Source organism: Choloepus didactylus, chromosome X (genome assembly GCF_015220235.1).
Source record: "Choloepus didactylus isolate mChoDid1 chromosome X, mChoDid1.pri, whole genome shotgun sequence".
In the NCBI taxonomy this organism is placed as follows: domain Eukaryota; kingdom Metazoa; phylum Chordata; class Mammalia; order Pilosa; family Megalonychidae; genus Choloepus; species Choloepus didactylus.
Genome location: NC_051334.1, coordinates 189,233,650 through 189,261,636, shown reverse-complemented (window position 1 = coordinate 189,261,636; position 27,987 = coordinate 189,233,650). Strand labels below are relative to the sequence as shown.

The window sequence follows — 27,987 nt, the reverse complement described above, 5'->3', positions numbered from 1 at the left end:
CCTGGAATGGCACTTCCATTTCTGACAAGCAAGGATTATCTCTACAAGGATGCCTAGGTGATCAGGGACAACGGGGGCAGAACAAATAGAAGTAGGGGTGGGCTTGACTGGCCCACTCATGGATGTGATGGTCAGTGGCATACGGATGCCACCACACTTTTTTTCTTCTGCTTCGATGTGGGAAGGAAAAAGGCAAGGAAAAGAAGGGAAAGGAAGGTGTAAGGTGCTCTGCTTGTTAAAAGCAAGTAGCAAATTATGAGACATATTTTGTAAGTTTGATTCTAAAATGGCTTTTAAAAATGGGGGGGGGGTAGTAAAGGGTTAAAAAGTTAAACCCTTAGTTCTGTAAAACAGTAAACTCCAGGAGCTCCAGGCAACTGAAGCTTTGTAACATGCTGGGCACAAACAGACCCAACTCATTTCACCAAATACTGCAGGCAAGGGGCAGAGGGGTGTGTTTCTGCTTGAAAGTTGTAGTTAACCAAGAGTGAACCTGAAGTCCATTTTAATTTGAACCCTTCCGAGTGCCTTGCATTTAGGAGGTCCAGAGCTGGTGACCACGGCAGCTCTGTTTGCTGATGGCCCACCAGGTTCATGGGTTCTGAGGGACCTCTTTGTGAACCCGCTTTGTCATGCACCTGAGCTTGGAAGGACAGTGGGGATTAGGTGAAGGCATTTCCTCTTCGTCACTGTCTGACATTCTTCTGGTCCACGGCGGGGTGTTTGAGGATAGCGGAAAGAATAGGAGCCTGCTACTCAAAATGCCAGGCTCTTCTCAGAACCAGGCCAGAGTGCTGGGGCATTGGAGTGGCCTGATCTCCAGGAGCTACCTTCCATGAGGATGGGAAACACTGACCTTTGTCCCCCTGCAGTGGTGTCAGCCCTGGACCCTCACTACAACTCTGCATTCCCCGACTCTGGGACAGGGTCACACCTCAGGGTGACCCCAGTTGGTGAAGCTACCTTCCAGTTCCTGGAGCTTCACCCTGGGGATCCAAACTTGGGGCAAAGAACAGTCTGGAAATGTAAGACTTCAAGCAACTCCAGGGCTCCTGAAGCCCAGTTTCTGTCCTGCTGTACCCAGGACACCCAGTCCTAAAACCCATCTGTGACCCTCTTCCTCCTCCCTCCCAGAAACTCGGCACCAGGATTACTGGAGACTCAAGGGTCTGGGAATGGCGCAAGCAGTCAGGTACCTCCTGATCCCCAAAGGGGTCCAGGCCTTTTGAGAATGCAGATTCAGCCACGGCAGGCAAATAGCCGCACTCCCTTCACCCATCCCACCCAAACACACCCACACAAAACAAACTCTTAAGCCCACGTTGTTCCCAGAGCAATGCCCACTTTCCATTTCTGCAGGGGGAAGGTGCGAGCCGGCACAGGGCTCCAGCAGCCAGCCCCGCCCCCCGGGCCGGCCCCGCCCTGTCGGAGTCTGGTGTTGGCCCGGAGACCACTGCAAAGGCCTGGAGGGGCGGGGACCGCAGCGCGCGCCTTTTTGTGCGGCTCCTGGCGCCCGCCGGATTGGCTCGGCCGCCGCTGCCGTCGGAGTGGGCGGAGCCAGCCGCGAGCCCTAATAGGTGCCCAGTCGCGGCCAGGAGCGGCCGCAGACGGAGCGCGTTCCGCGGCCTCCGGGCGCGTCCTGCGGGCTGCGTCCGGCAGAGCTGCGGGCGGCTGCGCCTCCGCCCCGCCTCGGGCCGGGGCTCCGCACCACCAGCCCTCCTGCTCCCCCGCCCGCGCCGCGCTCCCCGAGAGGGGCCCCTGGGCGCCTCGCGCCGTCCCTTTCTCCCCGGCCGTCTGCGGCCGACCCCGCGCCCCTCGGAGCGCCGCAGCCATGAGCATCCGCGGCATGCTGCGGGCTGCCGTGCTCCTGTTGCTCATCAGGACCTGGCTCGCGGACGGCCACGGCCCCAGGCTCACCTCGGAATTCCACTTCGCTCTCTCCACCGTTCCCGACGTCGTCCTGGACCTCTTCCACTGGTAAGCGGGCGACCCAGGCTGGCCCCCTGGACGGAGCGGGCCGGGGAGACTCGGACCCGGACTCGCGGAGCCCTCGCGCGCGCGCGGGCCCCACCAGGCGGCCCCTGGAGGGGTAAGGGGGGAAGTGAAGGGCGGCTGAGATGGAGCCCCGGGCTGCCACCCACCTGTTACTGCGGCGTCTGGCAGCGCCCTGTGCGCGCCCAGATCACAGCCCCCGGAGAAATGCCCTCACCCCAGGGTCTGCCCACCCATCCCCAGGGACTAAGGTCTGGGGCAGCGCTCCCCAGTCATGTTCTTTGGCTCCTGTGGCGGGGTCGGGGGGAAAGAGGTGATGGGCAAGACACGAAACAGAAGCGAGAGACACCTGTTTGAGTCTGATTTTAGCCCATTCCCCGGGTCGCGCGCGCGCGTGGGTCTTGAGGGGCTGGGGGAGGGGGGTACCCTTTCCGATGCCGCAGATAGAAATTTTTTATTCAGCCTTAGCGGAACCCAGAGAGTGCGGTTTGTGGCTGTATAAGCGTGTGGCCTGAGATGGGTGCACTTTTGCACTTTTGTGAAAAGGTTTGAAAAGACGAGGTTTTTCTCTGTGTTTGATTTCAAGTTTGTTTGAGTCTGCGAATATCGGAAGAGCTGTCAATTAAGTCAGCCATTTACATGTACCTCACACAGATCCTGAGCGCTAGCGCATGGGAAACAGGCGGGAATGCATCGCTTTTACTCGGGAATAATTTATGCGCACACTTTGGAATATTGCAAAATGAAAATGTCTGATTAAAGATGATCGGGAACAATTTTTTTAAATGGCAAACTAGAAAGGAACATGTACCCAGAGGAAAAAAAATAAAGTAGTTGGGCAAGGTTCCAGCAGACAGCCCTGCAGTGCCCTCAATACGACATACCAGACTGCGCTACTGAACACACACACACACACACACTGAGATTTGCAGGGGCTGGCATTCCCTGGCCAGTGCATGAACGATCCTAAGATCACAGTGATGGCCATGGCCTCTTCTTATTCCACAAGCCCCTTTGTGGGGAAAGAACCCCACTGAGGGTCTCAGGTGTCTGGGGTGAGCACGTCAGAGACCTCAGAAAAGGCCAGCTCTCCGCGGGACCAAGCTGGGTCCACTTGCATGTGCTCACCCAAGACACCTCCAGGCTGGAAGCACATGCTTAGCGAAAGAGTTGCCTGCTCCCAGAATGGATGTCTTTTCGAGGACAACCCTGAGCCCCGAGAATCTGAAATGCTTGGTTGCATGAGGGTCATAAATCTCTGCTACGTGAGCAAGGCTCTCTCTCTCTGCACCATGTCATATGCCCAGTCATTAAAAAAAAAAGAGGTGTACAAAAAGCAAGGTTGACAGAGATGTGACAACGAAATGCCCAGCCCTGCCCAACTAGGGGTGATGTGACTTGAAGCTGAGAATATAGGCTGCTTGGTTGAGCTCAGGGGATCACTGAGGGTAGAAGACTTCTTTTTCTGGGGCAATGAGGTGCTCCTGGCAAGAGGACCCCCTCCAACCTGGAAAGCTGTGTCCATGGTGATTACAAGGTGGGGTTCCTTAGGGAGCTCCCACCTGCCTGCTCCTCCCCCTCTCCACTGCCCCTCCCCCACCTCTGTCCTGCCTGGTAACAGGGATCCAGCCTGGGTGCCCCACCCTCTGGATAAAAGCTTGGGGGGAGGGGGAAGTCTGAGTCACTGCTGCTGCGCTTCTGGCTGACTCATCCTGGGGAGGGCGGGCAGCGGGGTGGAGGTGGGGGAGAGCGTGGACACATATGACTGTACATGTCTGCATGTATGCAGGAGAAGACAAGGCCCTGGCAAGTCAGTGTCCTCAGCTGCTTGTTCTCAGAGAAGCAACATGGCATTTATAATGACCAGTGACTTCTCTGTTTCAGCAAAAACTGCGCGAATGAAGCTGTGGTTGGAAAGATTTTGGACAGGGTGCTGGCTGGATATGATGTCCGTCTGAGACCAAATTTTGGAGGTAAGCCACTTCCAGCCACTCGAAGCTGGGGGGTTCAGTCAAATAAAGCTGAGACACACCAAGCCAGCCCCACCCAATAAACTGGCCATTGGCACCCCCCAGGCTGGTGACACCTCTGCCTCTCCAGACCCCCCTTCCTGAACCTGTGGACACCTGTTATGCCCACACTCGAGCCCCAACCCCCAGGCCTTTAACTCTGTCCCCGGAAGTTCTCCCACTTCTCTGACTTCCTGTGCAAGAGGCCCTCTGCCCCTTCCACGCTGCCTTGCCAGGGCACCAAGCCTGAAGCACGCAGCCCTGGAATGGCCAGAGAAGCACTAGCCCCAGGAATGAGCATGCGGTAAGCAGCTCAAGCTCGAGTTTTTTGTTTTTTTCCCCCGCTCCACAGGGAGGGCACCTGCGCACACATCCCTTGCACCCTGGGTACTCCCCCCCACCCATTAAATTTGTTCAAAAGTGCATGGTCTTCTTCATCAAATAAAGTGGGAATGCGCTAAAGAGCAAAAAAGAGGTTAAGCCAAAGAAAGCCTGGGACTTGAACTCCACAGCCCCTCGAATGGTTAATGAGCACTAATGGTTCACACTTGTGCATATGAACTGAGGCTTTCTGAATACACTAGCCCTAAAGAGCATCCAGCTGGGAGGAGCTGGCCCTTGGGCTAAGTCCAGTGGGGGGCTGTTTGGCCCCGGGAGCAACCTTGAAAACCCAGGCCCTGAATTTTGGGGGGAACTGGTGCCTCTCCTCTGTTCCATTCCTCCGTCTGGAGGTGAGGGCAGAAGGCGCAGCCCCCAGGTTCCAAGGTGAGTGCACACTTGGGGATCCCCCGAAGAGAAGGCCAAGACTCTGGAGCTCAGAGAAGGGATCTGGGTATAAGGGGAATTTGGTGTTAGGGCACCCCAGAACCCCTTCACTTGACCCCAGCTTTTGGATCAGTTGCGCCAAGCACTGGCGGGTGTCAGGGGAGTCGCTACTTCCTTTCCCCTCCATACCGTGTCAAGGCCGGGTTGCCGCCTCGGCAGGCACCCAGGGCCAGGGGCGAGGAGCCAGCTCTCAGGCTGGTCAGCTATGGAAAGTTCCCGTTCTCTCCGAGGCACCTCACCACTGTCTTACAAACAAACTCTGATTGTCTAAAGGGTAGGAGGCTTACATGCAGGCCTGGGGGGCAAATAAGGAAAGATGAGTCCCTGGCTGGATCTAGCCATATAGTAGATGAAGGTGGGAAGGCAGGGACAACTCGAACCTTCCAGCATTTAGACAGGGGGTCCCTCCAGCCTCGACTGCTGTGTGCTGGCGGAGGAGGGGCAGTAGGTGGGACAGCTGCACTCTGACGGGAGTGGGTGGCAGGGGTGGAGGAGGCAATAGAAAATCAAGCAGAGCACCATGGTGTCAGATCCCCATTTTTAGAGGGAGCGCCCCCAACTGGTCAGCAAGTGCAGCACACCCAAGAGAGGAAGCCCAGCCCCAGGGAGAGGAGGCAGGCACCTGGCGATGATGGCCTGAGAACGCCACAGAGGCTGAAGTCACTGAGGCTGTTTAGCTGGGAGGGGAGAGGACTCGGGCATGTGTGTCCCACCACACACACACACATTCACAGGCAAAGAGGCCTTAGTGACTGTGCCCTGCACAGGTTCCAAAGTGGGGAGTACTGAGGGTTACTGAGGGCATAAGAACTGAGACTCTGCAGTTTTGCAAAACACTGCTCCCTGAGGTTCCTGCACCTGGCCAGACATAGGCACCCTATATTGGAGAGTGAAGGAATGAATGAGACAGTTTCATCATTGCTTCCTCAGCACTCTGACGGATGCTGGGGAGGAAGAGGAGTTGGTGCAGTGAAGTTTTGGCGAATAAGGGAAAGGGGTTACCTCTATCTACCTGCCCTCCTGGGCCCATCAGGGGGCAGTAATGAGATATGGGGCTGAGGTCATCACTCCAGAGATGGCATTTGGCCGCATATCTGGAGGCTTCTCACTCTTCTTGATTATCCTTTTGGACATGACGGGAGACCTTAGCTAAGCTCCCACTTGCCCCTTCGGCCAGGAGCCCTTGGACCGGGCCAGGTCGCAAGCAAGCTTCCACCGTAAGGGATGGAGTTGCCAAAGGGGCGCTGGGTCTAGGGTAAATCTGACGCTGGGGAGGGAGGGGCGCTTGGCTGCCTGGCCCTGCTTCTGACTTCTAAAGGCACGTGGGGGGCCTGAAAGGTAGTAATAAAGAACTGCGTTTCCAGAACCCCCTGCCAGTCCATAGCACTTTGCCGGGGATTGTTCACAGTGGTCCTGAATGCTGTGCCCAAACAGAGAGGCCCATTTCCCTCTCCGCTGTCACTCATACGCTAATTCCCAGTAGCACTTTGCTTTCTGAAGCCTTGGGCTTAGAATAACACGTTTCCCTCTTTGCAGCTCAGCTTCTGGGCAATCAGCCTGCAGTGAAGCCAGCAGGCTGAATCGCAAGCGTCACACGTGTTACCATAGCAGCGGTGTGATGCAATAAAGAGAGAATAATGGCTTGGCTAGAGGTCTGGGTGTAGGCAGCTTTGAGCCGATGAGGGAACAATAAAAATTTATTTGTGTACAGTGCCTTACAGTTTACTACGTACTTTCCCATTCATGATCACATTTGAATCCTGCCAGTGGGCAGTGCTAACACTGAGGGCTGAAAATAAGCCCCAGGAGACAGAAACATGTACACACATGTCACACATTCAGACCTGCACATTAACACACACACATTCACACAGATATTCACATAAGGTCACCCACTCACATTCACTCAGTCTTGCACAGTGACACACAAACATGCTCACATACATGAACACTTTCCCACATTCCTTTACACATACAAATTTGCTCACATGCTAACCCTCAAACACAAACATGTTCAAACATTCACACATGAAAATACTCATAGAAACATGCTCACGCATTCACTCACCCACAGATATGCTGACATACACACACACACACTCACATGCAAACATGCTCACAAGCAGAAGCACACAAGTTCATTCACACCTAGACATGCTATCACACACATACTCACACATGCAGTCACATGCAGGAGCACACATATATTAACATGCTCACACATGAACATGCTCAAACATAAAAACATGCTCACTCATTTGCATGCAGAAATACACATATACTGACATGCACACACATTTACATGCTGACACAGACATGCATTTATTCACACACATGAACACACATTAACATGCTGAAAACAAACATGCTCACACACTCACAGACAAGGACGTACTCATACATTACTATGTTCACACACATGAACATGCTCACACATTCACTCATCAACACCCCCCTACACTTACAGGCACAAGCTCACATTCACACATTAACAACTTCATACAAATATGCTCATGGATTCATTTGCTTATCAACATGCACACAATTCATTCACACACATAACACATATTTAATTACCCACGCACACACCCAGACATGCTTACACATTCATTTGCACACATGAATGTGCTTACATTCACTGCCACATACACACTTACAATCACTTGTACATGAACAGTCATAAACATGAACACAAACAAGCTCAAAAATACATATACATGTTACTACATATACACATACTACCACACTCACACACCTTCTCACATATTGACTCATACAGACCCACTTACATACACTCTCACTCAGTCACACACTCACAAATTTGCTCACAATACACATTCACATTCACTCACACACAGGCATGCTCACATACACTCACATGATCATATATTTATTCTCACTCTCCCTTGAACACACCCATACACCCACACATTAACATACTTACACATGAGCACCCTCAAATACAAACATGCTCACATACACTCACATGTTCACTCACATTTTCATACGAAACACTTGCATATACAGGTACACTCATATTCTCTCCCACCAAAAAAGCACTCACATTAACTCACACATACAGACTCATTCACATATTCACACACACACAGACACACTCACATCCACTTATATGTACAGGCTCATACATTCCCTGCCACACACAGACATGCTCACATATACTCACATACTGTCATGTTTGGTGGCAAACCCTCAGTCATTCACACACACAAACATGCTCATATAAGAAAACACTCATACATTCACACATTACCGCACACAGGAACACATTCAGACATTCACTCCCATATCACTCCCATACACCCACATGCTCACATAGCTCTACACATATACTCACAAAAGCAGTCACAAATTAACATACACATTTTGACACACATTAGTATGTTAATATGAGTAGGATTGTGCATTCACTCCCATTAGCACCTTTCATTCACACAGAGGCATGCACACACACACAGGTTCACACATTAGTCATTCACAGGAAATCACTCAGACATACACATTCACTCATACCCACAAAGATGCTCACACACACTCATATGTACACTAACACATAAACAGGCTCCCACACTGATGTACCCACACATATATTCACCCACAAACACACACGATCAAGTGCATGCACATGCTCATATGTTCATTCACATACAGACCATATTCACTCATGCACTCACACATATGAACCCATGCACATATAAACTCACAGAACATGCTCACAGATTCACTCACATGCAGAAATGCTTACACATCCAATAATATGAACACACACCTTAACATGTTTAAGAGAACATGCCCATACCTGTTCCTATACCTTCCCACATACTCACACTTCAACATACTTACACACAAACATGCTCACATTTGCTCACCAAGGAAGGTACTCACACATGTATATGCTAGCCCAGCACAAGCGTGCTCACACATTCACTCATAGGCACAAGCTCACCTATTCATTCACACTCAGACCTTAAGCTTACACTCAAATATGCTCAGGGATTCATTCGCACATCAACATGCCTGCAGTTCCCTCACACACAAACACACATACACTCACATTTCATCATCCATAGACATGCTCACATTCATTCAAACACATGCACATGCTTACACTCACTCATATTTACACAGCCACTCGCACATGAACAAAGTCATACATATGAACATATTCACATGTTCACAGGCACAAACATGCTCAAAACACACATGTACAGTCACGTGTACACACACATACTCAAACTCTCACACATTAACTCACAGAGACCCACTCATATACTCTCACACTTGCACAGTCACACACAAACATACACCCATACACAAACATGCCCAAACAGGCATGCTTACATTCACACAATCACACTTTTATTCACTCTTACATAAACACATTCACACACATGTTCACAAATTCACTCACACACTCAAACACTCCAACAAAGCACACATGAACATGCTCAGTGACACACCCATACACCCACAAACTGACACCCTCAAGCATGCACTAACACACAAACATGCTCACATACACTCACATGTACATTAACACATGAACAAACTCACACATACTTCCTACACATCCACCCCCATACACACTGAAATACATGCACATTCATTCACACATAGAGACAGGAACTCACTTGCATATGAACACACATTAAATCACATTTATGGATACACTCACACATTCCCTCCCACACAAGCACACTCATTCACTCATACACAGACATGTTCACATACACTCATAGACTCATACATTTCAACAGCAAATCCCCACATGTTCACATACACACAAGCTCACACACAAGCATACACATTCACTTGCACATGAACACACTCAGTGACACATTCACATGCTCACACACAGGCATATGTTCACACATAGGAATGTACGTTAACACACGAACACAAATTCACTCCCTCACATGCACAGACACACTCATTCACATTAACACACTCCCATATGAATATACTCACTCAGGCATGCTCACACATTCATTTGCACATAAACATACCCACATGCGCTTAAATGTTTCTGCTCATACATTCACTCAGAAATGTCAACACATATACTTACCTGTGCACACTCATTTTCTCACACAGACATTAACATGCTCATGCAGAGTCAGTCACACAGATGTACCCACACATTAACAGACTCACAGACATGCACATGCTTTCGCACACAGGAATGCAGTCACATTAGCATGTTAACACACAAACATGCTCATATATCCACTCTCACATGCAAACACAGTCACATACACCCCCATGCACCCACAGGCACATATTCACATTCATTCACATGTTAGCATGTTCACACATGAATATCAACATGTGTGCACATTCACTCATGGATTCATTCAAATATCAACATGAGTGCACATCCACTCACATATGAAGACACATTCACTCACATGAATACACGCAAGCATTCAGGCACACTCACATTAACTCCCATACAAACATACACATACGGACACACACATTCACTCAAACACAAACACGTTCACACATTCACTCACAGAGGCATGCTCACGTACACTTATAGGCTCACACATCTATTCACACACAGGAACACACTCAGACATATTCAAAGACACAATGCTCACATACACTCACATAACATTCACACAAGCTCTCATGAACATGCGCAGTGACATACCCATATGCTCACACACACACAGGAACCTACTCATGCAGAAATACACTTGCACATATGTACACTAACACATGAACGGGCTCACACATACTGGCCCACACATTCATTCCCACGTGTGTACACACTATGCTGCATATACATGCTTACACATTCACTGATAAGCACAGATGTTCACACTTTCACTGTCACACAATCACATACATCACACATTCACTCATACTTGTACATTTGTACATGCTCATATATACACTCCCAAACACACCTACACATTCACTCACTCATATGGGCATGCTCATATATTAACTTAAAGCACACAAACATGCTCACACACTCACATAAACACTTGTGCAACAAGTTAACATGAATAAACTTATGCACATGAATATGGTCATAGACACACACACCCATACATTCACATTAACACACACATGAACATACTCATGCACTCACAAATGTACTCACTCAGTCATGTTCCCACAAATTCACAGGCACACTAACTTGGACAGGCTCACGAACAACAGCTTCCTTGCACTTTCACTCACATATACACACTCAGATACATGCACATTCAGTCACACATAGACATACATTTGCTGGCACATAAACACACACACAGATTCACTCACTCTTGCATATGAAACACAGACACTCACAAAATCACTCACTCAAACACACATTCACTCCCACAAAAATACATTTACATGTTCACACACGCATAGACATGCTCACATCCACTCATATGCAGATGCTCACATATTCCCTCCCTCATACTCACACTCAAATATTCACTCACACACGCATGCTCATAAACACACACTCATATATTAAATGGCAACCCCCAGTCACTCACACCCACAAACTTGCTCAAACAGAACACACCCACATTCTCACAGACACAAGCTCACACACAAGTACAGATTCTCACATTCACTTGCACATGAACAAACTCATACGTGTACACAGTCACATATTCACACGTTCACTTTGCACATGAACACATACATTCTTCCCACACACCACCATGTTCACCTACTTACATATACTCATATATTCACTCACACTCCCATACATTCATAGGCAACATACACATACACTCACATATCAACACACTCACACAGGTGAACACATATATTGACTCACTGGATATGCTTACATTAACTCTCACACTTGCACACTCATGTAATGTCACATGCTCACAAATTCACTCAGTCACACATTCATTCCCAAACTCATTAATTCCCACATACAGACCCACTCACACTTTCATGCCCACACAGACACATTCACGTACACACAACTTAACCACATACAGTCTTATGTTCTTATATTCAGTGGCAAACACATAAACACATTTAAATAGAATTACTCACATTCACACAAAAAAATCTCACATACAAGCACTCACACATTCACTTTCACAGGAACACACTCATACTTTTACTCCCACACACCAACTCACTCACATGCATGCACTGCCCAGACATTCACTCACAAACACACTCACATATTAAACACACAGACCCCACAAATTCACTCAGATACACATACACATTGACTCACATACATAAATATACTCACATTAACACAAACATGCTCACAAATACACTGCATAAACATATTCACATTCATTCACATTCAATTTACTTAACACAGAAATGCCCTCACACTCACAGGTATGCACTCACACACACATGTTCATATATTCACTCACACAGGAAGGTACTCACATTTACATGTTAACACACAGATGCTCAAATATTCACCCCCAAACACACTCACACATTCACTCGCACATGCCCCCATACACTCCCAGGCACATGATCAGAAATTCATTCACATTAACATGCTCACACACAAATATTCTCATGAATTCACTCAAACATCAACATGCCTGCACATTCACTCCCATACATGCGTACACATTCACTCAAACATGCACACGGTCACATACAGTCATATTCATATAAGCTCGTGTAAGCACTCACACAGGCTCACACACATGAACATGCTTACATTCATACCCCCAGTCACACTTTACACACAAACACACTCATGTATTCAGTTACACAGACATGCTCACACACTCACTGGCACACACAATATACTCACACATTGACTCATAGTTGAGTACACGCACATGAAACACATTCATACCTATACACTCACATATTCACTTCCACACAAACACGCTCACACATTCTCTTCCAACACCCCAAATGCTCATGCATTCACTCACACACACACAGGCTAACATAGGCTCATACATTTATTCACATTTTCACATGAACACACTCACAGACATGCTCACACATTCACATACACACAGCTTACATACACTTACTCAACACCTCACACAAATAGACTCACACATGATCATGCTCTCAGGCACACCCACACATTCACACATTAACACACTTACAGCCTCAGGTACTCACTCATACAGACATGCACACATATACTTACAAGTATACTAACACGTGAAGAGGCTCACACATTCACTCCTACACAATACACACTCAAAGATATACATATGCTCACATTCACTAACTCACACAGACATGCTGACAGTCATTGGCACACAGACACAGCCACATGTACTCACACTTGCACACTTACACACATTCACTTGCACACAGACACATATATTCTTCCCCCACACCAACATGCTTGCATGTACACTGTCATAATTCAGTCATGAAAATACATTAAACTCACACAGAATCATGCTCACACATTCACTCACAGGAATGTACTGATACATTGACATGCTCACCCACATGAAAATGGTCATCCACTTACACACTCCCACACACTCACAAGCACTCGTGAACATGATCACGTATTCACACACACATATGAATATCTTGCACTCTCACCCATACCCTCATACATTAAAGCATTCACATATTCACTCTCATGCAAACAATTTGCATTCACTCATACACAGACACACTCACACACACTCATAAGCACATACTCATTCCCTCCAACACAAACACAAATATTCACTTACACACACAGACATGCGCACATACCCTCACACACTCATACATTCAGTGGTAAACACATTCAGGCATACAAACCTACATGCTCACATTCACTAGCACACTAACATACTTGCATACACATATTTGGATATGCTCACATCCACTCATGCACATGCTCACACATTCCCTTACACACACATTCATTCACATACACAAACATGCTCAAATATAAGAACACATTCATTCACACACTCACACATTCACTTGCACACACACTCAGACATGTACTCCCATACCCCAACATGCTCACGTGCACGAACATGCTCACATATTCACACATATGAACAATCACACATTCATTCACATACCTGAACTTACACACTTAACATACTCACACAGATAAACATACACATTCAGGCTCATATATTCACACATGCAGAAATGCTCACACATATACTCATGTGCACACACTCATACATCAGTATGGTCACATGAGCAGATTCATGCATTCACTTGCACGTGTAAAGATACATACACTCACTCAACTATACTCACACAGTAACATGCTCACACATAAAAATACATGCATTTGCACACAGGAGTGTTCACACATTCACTCATAGTCATGCTTGCACAAATATGCTCATGGTTTCACTCAAACAGCAACATGCTCACACATTCACTCAAACGCACAAACATACATACCCTCAAACATACATACTCTCAGTCACTCACACAAAATCATACACATGAACACTCACTCGCAGACACAAACATGGTCACAAACATTCATGTGTACACTTACATGTTAGGATGCTTGTGCACATGAACACATACATGGATTGACACTGACACCCACATACACTCACACAGAAACTCAGAATTACATGTTCACTCAGTCATATAATCATGTTCATATAAACTCATGTAAACACAACAAGCTCACATGAACAGGCTCACACACAGACATGCCAAAATATTCACTTACACACCTTAATATGCTCACATACATACTCATACACTCACACTTTACACGAGAACACACAAGCACACTCATGCATTCACTCACACATTCACTGGCATACAGAGATGCTCAGTACACTCATTCACTCACTTCCACATGAACACACTCACATGTACCTATACACTCACATATTGAGTCCCACACAGACACATACACACTCACATACAGGCATGGTTACACAAACTCACAGGGTCACACATTTATTCCCAGTTGCATATGAACATACTCACAAACCTACTCACACATTCAAACACAAGCATGCTCACATACCCTTCTGTAAACACTCAGCAAGGCTCACATCAAGCTCACACATGTGAACATGCTCACACACACACACCCATATGCCCAAACATTAACACATTTGCACACAGACTCCAACATGAATTCACTCACATACAAACATGTTCACAAACTCACAAGTACACAACCATATGAAGAGGCCCTCACACACCAAAATGCCCACGCTTTCACTCCCATACACTTACATGTACAGCCTCACTTGTTCACTCACACAAACATGCTCACTCATTCCAGTCACACATAGACATAACATTAATGCTCACACATTCACTAATATTAACATGTTCACATGAATAGGCTCATGCATTCAGTCTCATGTAAACACACTCACATGTTCACTCACACAGGAATGTACTTAAACATTAACGTGTTCACACATGAACATGCGCACCCATTCATTCACATACTCATGTACATACACAGGCACATTTTCACACGTTCATTCAAACTCACAGTAACCAGCTCCCACATGAATATACTCATGGAGTCACTCAAACAGCAATGTGCTCACAGTCACACACACACACTCATATACACTCATTCACATATAGACACATTCACTCAAGCATGCGAACATGCCTACATATGCTCAAATGCACAGACACAATCACACATGACCAAAGTCACACACTTAAAACACATTCAGATATTCAGGCACAAACATGATGACAAACATACTTAGTCATAGACATACTCACATATATACTCACATACTGACACACTCATGCATACTAACACACAGTAATTTGCACAGCAATGCTCACATGCACTCATGCCTGCACACAGACAGGCATATGATGTCAGGTGCTTCAGTCATTCACAAGCACATATCCTCACACACCAGCAAGTTCACACACATTGACAAATCCACTCACACTTGCACATGAACACACATATGGACATGCTCACATACTCATTCCCACTCAAACACACTCACAGATTTAACTCATGCACACATATACTCAAACACATGCACACAGTTATTAACACTTAACACTCACAAAGATGCTCACACGTGAACATGCTCACAGATGCTCACCCATACATCCACATGTTAACATACTCATACATGAACACTTTCAGGCACTCACACCCACAAACATACTCACATACTCACAAGCACAACACATGTAGAGGCTCACACACCCCAGCTTACCCACACAGATACACAAATACATGCACATGCTCACACATTCACTCACATACACAGGCATGCTCACACATTCACTGGCATACAAACTCGCGTTCACTCATGCACTTGAACAGAGACACACACATTTACAACAAAAATATGTGTTAACTCACATATACACAGTCATACACTGACTCCCACACAAACACATTTGTTCACACACACACGGGCATGCTCACATTCACTCATATGCACATGCTCACGTATTCCCACCCACACACACTCATATCCACTCACATGCACATGATCCTTCACTCACACACATACTCACATACTTATGCACACACATAAGAACATACTCACATTTGCACACACAGCCCCGTACAAGCAGTCTCATCCATTCACTTTCACATGAACACACTCACATAAACTCACACATAATTTCCTGTTCTCACACACTCATGCATTTACTTGCACACACACTCATACATTCACTCCCACACACCAGCATGCTCACATACACGCACATGCTCACACATTCACTCACACAGACACACACGGACATACACGCCCACTCCTTCATTCATACACATGAGCATGTTCACGGACCCCACAGATCTTAGTTCTTGTTTCTGGGCTCCCCAGCGGGGAGTGGCAGGGAGCACGGAGCAGGAGCCCCTCGGTGTAGAAAAGGGTGGGAGTATAAGAAGTGGGCCTTGAGCCCTGAGCCCATGACGCTAGTCTAGGCCTTTTCTGTTTGACCTCTCTGCTTCCCATGCTGCGTCCGTAAAGGTTACTCCACCCCAGTGCCCACAAGATGAAACAACCTGAAGAGATTATTGTTGGAAGAGAGCCATCCCTCCTTAGGAGCCTCTGCCCTTGTGGATTTTAAGCAGCAGTGCCCGAGAATCACCCAAGAAATTTTTCAAATCGAAAGATATCCAGACCTGTGAATTGACGAGCCTGAGAGGGCCCTCTGAGCTAGTGATAATGAGCACCAACATTTAGAATTGCTTGGCCTGCTTTTGCTGTGAGATCAGTGCCAGCACTGTCCCCAAGTTACCCATGAGGAAACTAAGGCTCAGAGAGGTTAGGTGACTTGCCCAAGGCCACACAGCTAGTAAGTGCCAAAGCAGGGCTGAAACCCAGGCCATGTGGCTCCTGAGCCCATGCTCTTTACCTCTAGCCTACCCTGTGTGTGATAGCTTCTTCCTGTATTGCAGGTAACCCCGTGCCCGTGGGAATATCTATCTATGTCTCCAGGATTGAACAGATCTCTGAAATAAATATGGTAAGTGTGTCAGCTGCAGCCACGAGGCGGGCAGGGGCCAGGGGACACGGGACAAGGAGCTGCTCGTAAGGCATCTCCAGCTGTTCTGACCTGCGACAGAGCTGACATGGAAGAAACAGGGTAAGTTTGGGAAAGTACAGCCATCTGGAAGTTTTCGAAAAGTAGATTGAACCCCGAGATGACACCATATACAAAATCTCAGTTCCAGATGGATTATAAACTAACAAGTGGAAAGCGTTTAAAGTGAACCTTTTAAAAGATAATACAGGATACTACCTTTGTGTCCTTGGGGTACGTAAGAATTTCTTTTAAAGGACACACAGACACTCTCAAACCGAAACCATAAAAATAAATACTGATAACTTCCACTAAATTAAAAATGAAAATTCTATGTAGCCACAACTTCTGGGACTTCTGTTTTGCAGAAGAAAGAAATGAACAAAACCAACACAAAAGGGTAAGTGAGAGTGGATATTTGCAGTACAAAGACCTGATATTCACAATACACATCATTCCTAAGAATTAATAAGAAGGAGGCAAAAACCCAATAGAAAAATGTCCAGAAAATGTGAATAGGCCACTTCACTTTTATGAAGGAAACAAAATAGCAGATAAATGTATGAAAAGATACTCAAACTTATTAGTAATCTGTAAAATGCAAAAGAAAACCACCATGAGATCCCATTACATACCCACCAGACAGCAAAAATCAAAAGTCGGACAATAGCAACTCTCACATTGATGTTTCTATGTCCCGTGGCTTGGGTATGTATAGTGTGTTTACATAATAAAATGCACCATGTGTTCATAGAAGGGAATATGACCCAGCAATGCAAGTGAACAAATTATAATTGTACACTTCAACCTGAATGAATGAATCTCACAAATACAATGTTGAATGAAAGAAGTGAATGACAAATACAAACTGGATCAATCCATTCAGATAAAATTGAAAAGTAGGTCCACCCGCTATCACCACTGTTATTCAACATTGTGCTGGAAGTGCTAGCCAGGGCAATCCGGCAAGACAAAGAAATAAAAGGCATCCAAATTGGAAAAGAAGAAGTAAAACCGTCATTGTTTGCAGATGATATGATCTTATATCTAGAAAACCCTGAGAAATCGACGATACAGCTACTAGAGCTAATAAACAAATTTAGCAAAGTAGCGGGATACAAGGTTAATGCACATAAGTCAGTAATGTTTCTATATGCTAGAAATGAACAAACTGAAGAGACACTCAAGAAAAAGATACCATTTTCAATAGCAACTAAAAAAATCAAGTACCTAGGAATAAACTTAACCAAAGATGTAAAAGACCTATACAAAGAAAACTACATAACTCTACTAAAAAAAATAGAAGGGGACCTTAAAAGATGGAAAAATATTCCATGTTCATGGATAGGAAGACTAAATGTCATTAAGATGTCAATTCTACCCAAACTCATCTACAGATTCAATGCAATCCCAATCAAAATTCCAACAACCTACTTTGCAGACTTGGAAAAGCTAGTTATCAAATTTATTTGGAAAGGGAAGATGCCTTGAATTGCAAAAGACAGTCTAAAAAAGAAAAACGAAGTGGGAGGACTTACACTCCCTGACTTTGAAGCTTATTATAAAGCCACAGTTGCCAAAACAGCATGGTACTGGCACAAAGATAGACATATAGATCAATGGAATCGAATTGAGAATTCGGAGATAGACCCTCAGATCTATGGCCGACTGATCTTTGATAAGGCCCCCAAAGTCAGTGAACTGAGTCATAATGGTCTTTTCAACAAATGGGGCTGGGAGAGTTGGATATCCATATCCAAAAGAATGAAAGAGGACCCCTACCTCACCCCCTACACAAAAATTAACTCAAAATGGACCAAAGATCTCAATATAAAAGAAAGTACCATAAAACTCCTAGAAGATAATGTAGGAAAACATCTTCAAGACCTTGTATTAGGCGGCCACTTCCTAGACTTTACACCCAAAGCACAAGCAACAAAAGAGAAAATAGATAAATGGGAACTCCTCAAGCTTAGAAGTTTCTGCACCTCAAAGGAATTTCTCAAAAAGGTAAAGAGGCAGCCAACTCAATGGGAAAAAATTTTTGGAAGCCATGTATCTGACAAAAGACTGATATCTTGCATATATAAAGAAATCCTACAACTCAATGACAATAGTACAGTCGGCCCAATTATAAAATGGGCAAAAGATATGAAAAGACAGTTCTCTGAAGAGGAAATACAAATGGCCAAGAAACACATGAAAAAATGTTCAGCTTCACTAGCTATTAGAGAGATGCAAATTAAGACCACAATGAGATACCATCTAACACCGATTAGAATGGCTGCCATTAAACAAACAGGAAACTACAAATGCTGGAGGGGATGTGGAGAAATTGGAACTCTTATTCACTGTTGGTGGGACTGTATAATGGTTCAGCCACTCTGGAAGTCAGTCTGGCAGTTCCTTAGAAAACTAGATATAGAGTTACCATTCGACCCAGCGATTGCACTTCTCGGTATATACCCGGAAGATCGGAAAGCAGTGACACGAACAGATATCTGCACGCCAATGTTCATAGCAGCATTATTCACAATTGCCAAAAGATGGAAACAACCCAAATGTCCTTCAACAGATGAGTGGATAAATAAAATGTGGTATATACACAAGATGGAATACTACGCGGCAGTAAGAAGGAACGATCTCGTGAAACATATGACAACATGGATGAACCTTGAAGACATAATGCTAAGCGAAATAAGCCAGGCACAAAAAGAGAAATATTATATGCTACCACTAATGTGAACTTTGAAAAATATAAAACAAATGGCTTATAATGTAGAATGTAGGGGAACTAGCAATAGAGAGCAATTAAGGAAGGGGGAACAATAATCCAAGAAGAACAGATAAGCTATTTAACGTTCTGGGGATGCCCAGGAATGACTATGGTCTGTTAATTTCTGATGGATATAGTAGGAACAAGTTCACAGAAATGTTGCTATATCAGGTAACTTTCTTGGGGTAAAGTAGGAACATGTTGGAAGTTAAGCAGTTATCTTAGGTTAGTTGTCTTTTTCTTACTCCCTTGTTATGGTCTCTTTAAAATGTTCTTTTATTGTATGTTTGTTTTCTTTTTAACTTTTTTTTCATACAGTTGATTTAAAAAAGAAGGGAAAGTTAAAAAAAAAAAAAACAAGGAAAAGTAGGTCCAACTAAACAATATATTTTCTGGAAATGCATATGTAGACAGTAAAATGCTAACAAAGAGCAAGGGAATTATTGCAGTAACATCTAGGATCATGGTTACTGCCTGGGCTGGGTGGTGACAAGTATGTTCTGGAAAGTACACGCTGCTGCTTGAAAGTCTTGGCAATGTTCTGTTTCCTAACCTGGATATTAATTCCCTGAGGAGCATTTTATTGTTCTTGTATTCGTCTATATTTATGTACGCATCTATGTTCATGGTATCCTTCACGCATGTGCATACACATGCACACATATGCGTACACACACAGGTCAGAGAATCGGAGGACCTGACTTACAACTGGGATTTCCCTGTCTCTCCCCAGGACTATACCATCACGCTGTTTTTTCACCAGACATGGAAGGACTCACGCTTAGAATATTACGAGACAAACCTGAACTTGACTCTGGACTATCGGATGCTTGACAAGTTGTGGGTCCCCGATTGCTACTTTCTGAATAGCAAGGATGCTTTTGTGCATGATGTGACTGTGGAAAACCGCGTGTTTCAGCTTCACCCAGATGGGACGGTCCGGTACGGCATCCGGTGAGTTCCCCCAAGGGCCTGATGACCATCACAGCGAGCAGGCACTGGGGTCCCCTGAGACGGGAACACACACACACAAAGGAGCACGCAGAGAAGTCCACTGCTTTCCAGATTTGTCTGGCACTGCCCCATCACTCATCCTCCCCAGTGACCAAAGTGGAACCTTCACAGTTTCCCGCAGATGTCCTCGGCTGTCCTGTCCCCACACCTTCACTTCTGCTGTTCCTTCTGGAATGTTCTCTTCCTCCTTTTCATCAGTCTAAACCCTGCCCATCCTTCAGACCCTAACTCAAATGCCCTCTTTTTCAGGAAACCCTCCTTGACTCCTCTCCCCTCCCTGTCCCCTTTAGCATTGCACACAGTCCGTGCAGTGAGGGAGGGGACTGATGGATGCCACCGGTCATACTGATACCAAGTGGGGACCCAGGAGGGGAGGGGCTCTCTACACCCAGAACCACGTGCACACAGGAACTCCTCGGTGGTCTGTTTACAGCATAGCAGACAGTTGCCACGGCTCACCTCACAATATCATCCTTTACAAGCCAACTCGACAGACACATAGGAGAGATCACTTTAGCTTGGCAAATCTCTCCAAGAGGGAGCTGCCAGGATTCAGCTCTTCCTATTTTGACAGGTCGAATCTCTGAGCTTCTCTTTCTTTGGGGTGCTCCTGCTACCTCCCTTTGTTTCTTTCATCTCTCTCTATCCACTTTGCCCTGGACCAAGCCACTGGAGTCAGAGAGTAACAAAGTTTGCAGGGAGCAGGTCACTGGCCACACCTGTGGGCCCAGGTCCCTGCTCACGTGGGTACCTGCACACTGTACACCTGCTCTCAGCTTCGGCCCAGTGCCTCTGCTACTTTGGGGTGGCAGGCATTTTGCTCTTTGTGGCCTTGGTGCTTTTTCAGTGAGCACAAGTCCCCTTTCCCTGTCACTGTATCTGGTTCCTCAGTGGCCCTTCTGGTCCTCACCTCCTGTGGTTTTTCTGCAGTGCCATACATCTGTTCTTTGGTTGAGTCCTGCCAGATCTCTTGGCATCCTTGTCACATACAAATCCCCTTTCTACCCCTACAACTCATCTCTCCTCCAGAAGGAAGGAAGGAAAAGGCGGGGGAGAAAGGAGAGAAGATGGGAAGTGGGGAGGGACAGAGGACCCCGCCCTAGCATGCCTGATGTGAGGAGATGGAGGTGGGCCACTCCTTGGCGTAACTTCCTTCCTCTTCTGTATCTGCCCCCTGCAGCTTCCTCAGGAATGGCTGTATGAGTCATTTTTCCCTTTCTTTTCCTTCCCCTTTGCAGACTCACCACCACAGCGGCTTGTTCCCTGGATCTGCATAAATTTCCTCTGGACAAGCAGGCCTGCAAGCTGGAGGTTGAGAGCTGTAAGTCTCTCCAGTGGCCCCTTCTTCCCTCCTCCGGGTTGTGGAGATCAGGAAACCAAAGGCAGAACCGACAGTGAGAAGGACATCACATCTCCTTTCCCACCTCCCTCCCCACTTCTCTCAATTGAGAAATTATGGAGGGAGGGAGGGATGGATAGATGGATGAGAAGATGGACGGACAGATGATTGATGTGTGGATGGGGAGTTGGATAGGGAGTTGGATGGATGAAGGATGGATGGACGGATGGATGATGGGAATATGGATGGGGACATGGATGGATGGATGGATGGGGGATGGATAAATGGATGAGAAGATGGATGGATAGATGATTGATGGGTGGATGGGGAGTTGGATGGATGAAGGATGGATGGATGGATGGATGATGGGAATATGGATGGGGACATGGATGGATGGATGGGGGATGGATAGATGGATGAGAAGATGGATGGATAGATGATTGATGGGTGGATGGGGAGTTGGATGGGGAGTTGGATGGATGACGAATGGATGGATGGATGATGGGAATATGGATGGGGACATGGATGGGGGATGGATAGATGGATGAGAAGATGGATGGGTGGATGGGGAGTTAGATGGATAGGGGATGGATGGATGGATGGATGATGGGCATATGGATGGATGGATGGATGAGTGGATGGGAAATGGGGAGACGGATGGATGGATGGATGGATGGGTGGATGGATGGATGGATGGACAGAAAGATAGAGATATATCTTCTGGGAGCAGGTGGCCTCAAATGTATAAATTGAGATCCTAGGACTTTCCTTCCTCAATCTTCCCTGCCAAGCGTCTCCAGTAAAGCTACAAGGTAGCCCCTGAAAGTGCAGGTTCTAATCAGCCTTGGGCTTCACAGCCCACTTTGGTGTGACACTGCCTCTGCCAGTTTTTGGACCCTGACTAACTCGGTCTCTCTCTCCCCCCTCCCAGATGGCTACACAGCCGAAGACATCATATTATTCTGGGAAGATGAGGAGAATGCTGTCCGCGGGACTGAGGAGCTGCAGATCCCTCAGTTCAGCTTCCTGGGGCAGACAATTATGAGCAAGGAGGTCTATTTCCACACAGGTGAGCCTGACCCCTTCCTCCACGCCTGTCTCCTATCTCCTCTGCTCCCTCATAGGTTCCCAGGGACCTCTGCCTGGGGCCTACACTCTCTGCTGCCTCCTTTCCCATTTCCTGCTGTTGGTCACCTTCAGGCTCCCTGAGGTTTGCTCTCTCCCCCTTCCTTGCTCACTCTCCCCCCGTCCAAAGCCCCCATTTCCATTGTGACATTGTCAGCTGCACTTTTCCAGTGAGAGGGACAAGACATGTGGCCATGCTTCCAAAAGTCAGAGTGGCCCATTCCCAAGCCCACCCCACCCCACCACGCCCAGCCTCGGAGGAGGGATCCCACACCCGGAGCCTATCCAGTGGCTGGAGGCCGGAATGGTGCTTCACAGACACTCCCAGGAGATGTAAAACTTGGAGGGTGAGAGCTTGGCCCTGGGAGGGGCCTGTCCCTCAAGACCAGCATGGATCCTTTACACCTGTAAGAGTGGCAACAACCAAGCCGAGTGCTTCCACACCCTTATCCTCCTCGGCGGAGGACAAGCGGTTTGGGATGTCATCAAGGGAAAGTGGACTCACTTCAAGCCTTACACCTGCTCTACCGTGCCACAGGGGCCTGCTGAGACATGCCATCATCACTGGCCTGCTGGGGCAGCCGAAGGGTCCAACTCTGTGGCCTGCCCAGGCTGGGTGCCTGTGGATGGGGTATCAGGGGCTGAACTGCCCATCCGTCCCCCCACCACCTCCCACAGATGCCCACTGCCCTGCCACCAGCATGTCTCCTTACCAGGTTCCTACACGCGCCTGATCCTGAGGTTCCATGTCCAGAGGGAAGCCAACAGCTACCTTGTGCAGATCTACTGGCCCACCGTCCTCACCACCATCCTCTCCTGGATATCGTTTTGGATGAACCATGATTCCTCTGCAGCCAGGGTGACAGTTGGTAGGTCCTGTCCCCATCTCAAAGAGGGGGCTGGGTCCTTTTGCTCAGGGATAGGGGGAGGGTGAGAGTCTGGGAGGAGTTCCTGGAGCAGTGGGTGCCTGCATGGGTGCTCAGCCAGCCTAGCCCCATCTCCAGCCAGGAGACTGATCTTTGGAGATAGCCCAGAAAAAGGCCTTGGGGCTGGGACCCTGGCATTTTGGGCCCAAGGTTCCAGAAAACTCAGTAGTTACTGAATACAAGAATGAATGGACAAGTCACCAAATTAGGTCAGAAATGGAGTACAGCAAAGGTTGGTGAAACAACACATCAAACTTGGGAGGCGGCAGAGCACTTCCAGAGGAGGGACCCTCAAGGGGGATCTGGTGGGATGTGGAGACAGAGGTCTCGGTAGCTAAAACTGCACTGGGAAAGTGTTCAAGTTGGGTGTTGAGTTGGCGGAAAAGGCCAAGACACAAGACTAGGCATTCCCAAAGAGAAGGAATAGCTTGATTAAATGGGACTAAGTCCCAGGATTCCTGAGCTGGGGAGATGGGGAGGGCAGCAGAAAGACAGCCCGGCTAGACTTGGGATGGCCTGGAAATTCCTGTTTAAGAGTTGGAACTCCATGTTCAAGCGGTGGGGAGCCATCGGGGGTCTTTGGGCAGTACCATGGAGGGATCTAAGAAACAGGCTGGCCCGTTCCCAGCAGAAGGCCCATCTTGGGGACAGGCAAAAGGGGCAAAGGGCCATCATGGGATGGGACGGGGCTGAAGATGCAGAAGAGCATCACAGCCGCGGGAAGGCATTGGACCCTTGAGGCTGGGTTTAAAAATGGGCGAAGAAGAGTGGAGAGGACTTCAGCAGAGGCCCCAGGCCTAGAGAGTGGATGGCCTTTTGTTGAGGTGCCCCCCCCCCCCGCCTCCCCAGAGATGGCCAGAGGCCCCCGACCCTCCAGTCCTTTGGTCCCTTCCTGTGGGATGTGGGCCCAATGGCTTGCCAAGAACTTCAGCCACCAGAAGAGGCTAAAGCTGTGCCCGGTTGTTTCCAGGCTTGACCTCGATGTTCATCCTGACCACCATCGACTCCCATCTGCAAGATAAACTCCCCCAGGTTGCCTGCATCAAGGCCATCGACATCTATATCATCGTGTGCCTCTTCTTCGTGTTCTTGTCCTTGATGGAGTACGTCTACATCAACTATCTGTTCTACAGCGGAGGCCCTCAGCACCATCGTCGGCGACGCAGGAGGGCCCGCAGGGTCGCTGACCTTGAGCGCTACCGCTTCCAGGAAGTGGCGATAGCAGATGTGCAGGTTGGATTTTTCAACGGGCAGCAGGCTTTTCCTGAGCGCTTCTCGGGCCCAGACCCAGTGCCTGACCCTTTCCCCTTCCTTAACCCCTTTATTCCTCACATGCACAACAGACGACAGAGAGGCAGGACTATTTGTCAGTTGCTCCTTTAGAGGTGAAGGAACTGGGCTCAGAGGCAAAGTCACTGTCCATAGTACAGAGCTAGTAAGTGACAGAGCTAGATCTCCCCAGACCTGTGGACGTCAAGGCTGGTCCACTTCGCACACCACCAGGGCTGGCAGGAAGGGAGCACAGGAAGTAAAGAGGGGTGCAGAGGGAGACTGAAGGGAAAAGACAGTTGCCAGGGAAGGTGGCCTGCCTACCCGTCTTTGCCTGGCCGTGCCAACTCTCACAGCCATGCTGAGCCTTTGGCTGCAGGCAGGACATTGGCATCCAGCCATCCCACTCCTCCTCAGGGGACAGACTGCCCCTGGGGACCCCGGCTTTGCAGCCATCATGGCCCACTGCGGCATGCTAACGGCCTCTTCTTGGTCCTGTTCCTCAGCCCACCGAGCTCAAGAGACTCGAGGAGGAGACCGCCCTGCCCATTGAAGAGATGCACGACAGTGTTGCAAGTACTGAGAGGGCCCCCAACATGGAGAAGAGGCTGCTGGAGGAAGCCCCCCACCTCCTGCCTCCCCCTTAGTGCCGATCCAGATGGACCATTTGAAACTAATGACCCTATCTGTTTTCTCCTCAGAGGCTGAACTGATCGACCTGGAAGATGACCTCGACTGGCTGCTGTCCATCCCGGCACAGGCCCCGCTGGCCACCCCAGAGAGCCTTGGTTCTTTGGCCTCCACTCCAGAGCGGGCCCAGCTGGCCACCTCAGAAAGCCTCAGCTCCCTCTCCTTTGTCTCGTGGCAGACCCAGCCGGTGACCGAAGAAAGCCTGAGCCATCTCCCTGCCACCTCGGAGCAGGCCCTTTGCAGCTATGGCATCCGCTTTCATAGTTTAAAGACAGATGAGGGCATTCCTTTCCCCGAAATCCGCAATCGTGCCGAGTCCCGCGTGCGTGCTGAGATCCATGACCAAGACAACCAGGAAGAGAGCTCGAGCTCAGACGAGAGTGATGACCATGGCCACGTCAGGAAGCCTCTGGTTGGCCCCTACCAGCGGTGTATGCCGGCTGCAAGCTGGGACCTGGACAAGATCTGTAGCCTGAATGAGGATGTCAACGTCGAGAGTGGCTGGCTGGGCCGTGAAGAGCATCCTGAATCTGTTAACGACGATACTTGGAGCCTTGGCGATGATGACGAAGTCCTGGCCTGCAGCCAAGGGGAGGACAGTGGCTCGGAGTCTGATGACAGCCGCCCCCCGAGCCCTGGGTGCTCATTCAGCAAAGGGCTCTCCTCCAAGCTCTTTAACCCTGATTATGTCCCCAAGATCGACAGGTGGTCCCGCGTCCTCTTCCCTCTCGCCTTTGGGTTGTTCAACATCGCCTACTGGGTGTACCACATCAATTAGTCCCATCGTGTTCCTCTCGTGCTCTCTTTCAGTTTTCCTCTTTTCCTTCTTTGCTCTCTTCATTCAATTGTGTTGGTATCGGGGCAATCAAACGAGTTCTCTGCTGCACTTTATAAACCTAGAGTGGGGAGTAGTTGGAAAGGAAGGGCTTGAGGAGTTGGAGGTAAATAGCACATTGAGTTCCCTTTCCTGCTAGAAGACACTCACCTTTTGAAAGACTGCCAACAGCTAATCAGCATAGGGAAGTTCCTGGAAATGTTGAGAGGACAGAGAGGAGCAGTTTGGGGGCAGAGGAAGGCTCTGAGCCCTGCCCACAAACATTTCTGGGGGCTTTTCTGTCCCCCTGGGGTGTTGAATTCTCTTTTCCATTACTTTTTCCTTCCTACTGTTTTTCCCTCCTAGGGAGCATGGTCCTTGCCCACTCCCTGTTGGGGTCTTATGGGAGAAAGTCAAACTGGATTGGGCTGGGGCACACAGGGGAAGGGCTGGCCTTGGCTTAGAAGGGCAGGGGGCCGGCCAAAGGAAACTTGGGGAACATTTGAAAGTGCCTTTTCCACCCCCACAGTTTTGTGGTTTTTTGCTGTTGTATTTTGAGTGTGGTGTCGTGGGGCAGGGTGGGGGTGCAGAGTGAAATGTCTGTAGCAGGGACTTGGGGAGTGAGCCCAGGTTGGAGCTGGCATCTTTGGGGGGATAGAAATTTCTCCTTCAGAATGCTTGACAATAGGGGCTCCGTACATTCTCCAAGTCAGGAGTTCGCCTTCTGTGGGTGGCTGAGTGGACCA

The 27,987-nt window shown here is 47.9% G+C and overlaps 1 protein-coding gene across 1 annotated transcript; it reads left to right on the top strand.

Annotated features, from left to right (window-relative positions):
* Nucleotides 1–1,831: 1,831 nt before the first annotated feature.
* On the top strand, nucleotides 1,832–27,215 carry GABRQ (gamma-aminobutyric acid type A receptor subunit theta). The gene is made up of 9 exons (XM_037822213.1): nucleotides 1,832–1,977; nucleotides 3,877–3,965; nucleotides 17,164–17,231; nucleotides 20,798–21,018; nucleotides 22,317–22,399; nucleotides 23,349–23,486; nucleotides 24,259–24,411; nucleotides 25,439–25,701; nucleotides 26,441–27,215. The coding sequence occupies exons 1-9, from the start codon at nucleotides 1,832–1,834 to the stop codon at nucleotides 27,203–27,205; spliced, it is 1,926 nt and encodes a 641-aa protein (XP_037678141.1). The 3' UTR covers nucleotides 27,206–27,215.
* The last annotated feature ends 772 nt before the right edge of the window (nucleotides 27,216–27,987 follow it).

Coding starts and splice junctions, on each gene's coding strand:
- GABRQ (XM_037822213.1), top strand. CDS start 1,832: ATGAGCATCCGCGGCATGCTGCGGGCTGCCGTGCTCCTGTTGCTCATC. Junction 22,400..23,348: donor CAAGCTGGAGGTTGAGAGCT/GTAAGTCTCTCC, acceptor CCCCCCTCCCAG/ATGGCTACACAGCCGAAGAC. Junction 25,702..26,440: donor TGGCGATAGCAGATGTGCAG/GTTGGATTTTTC, acceptor TTCTCCTCAGAG/GCTGAACTGATCGACCTGGA.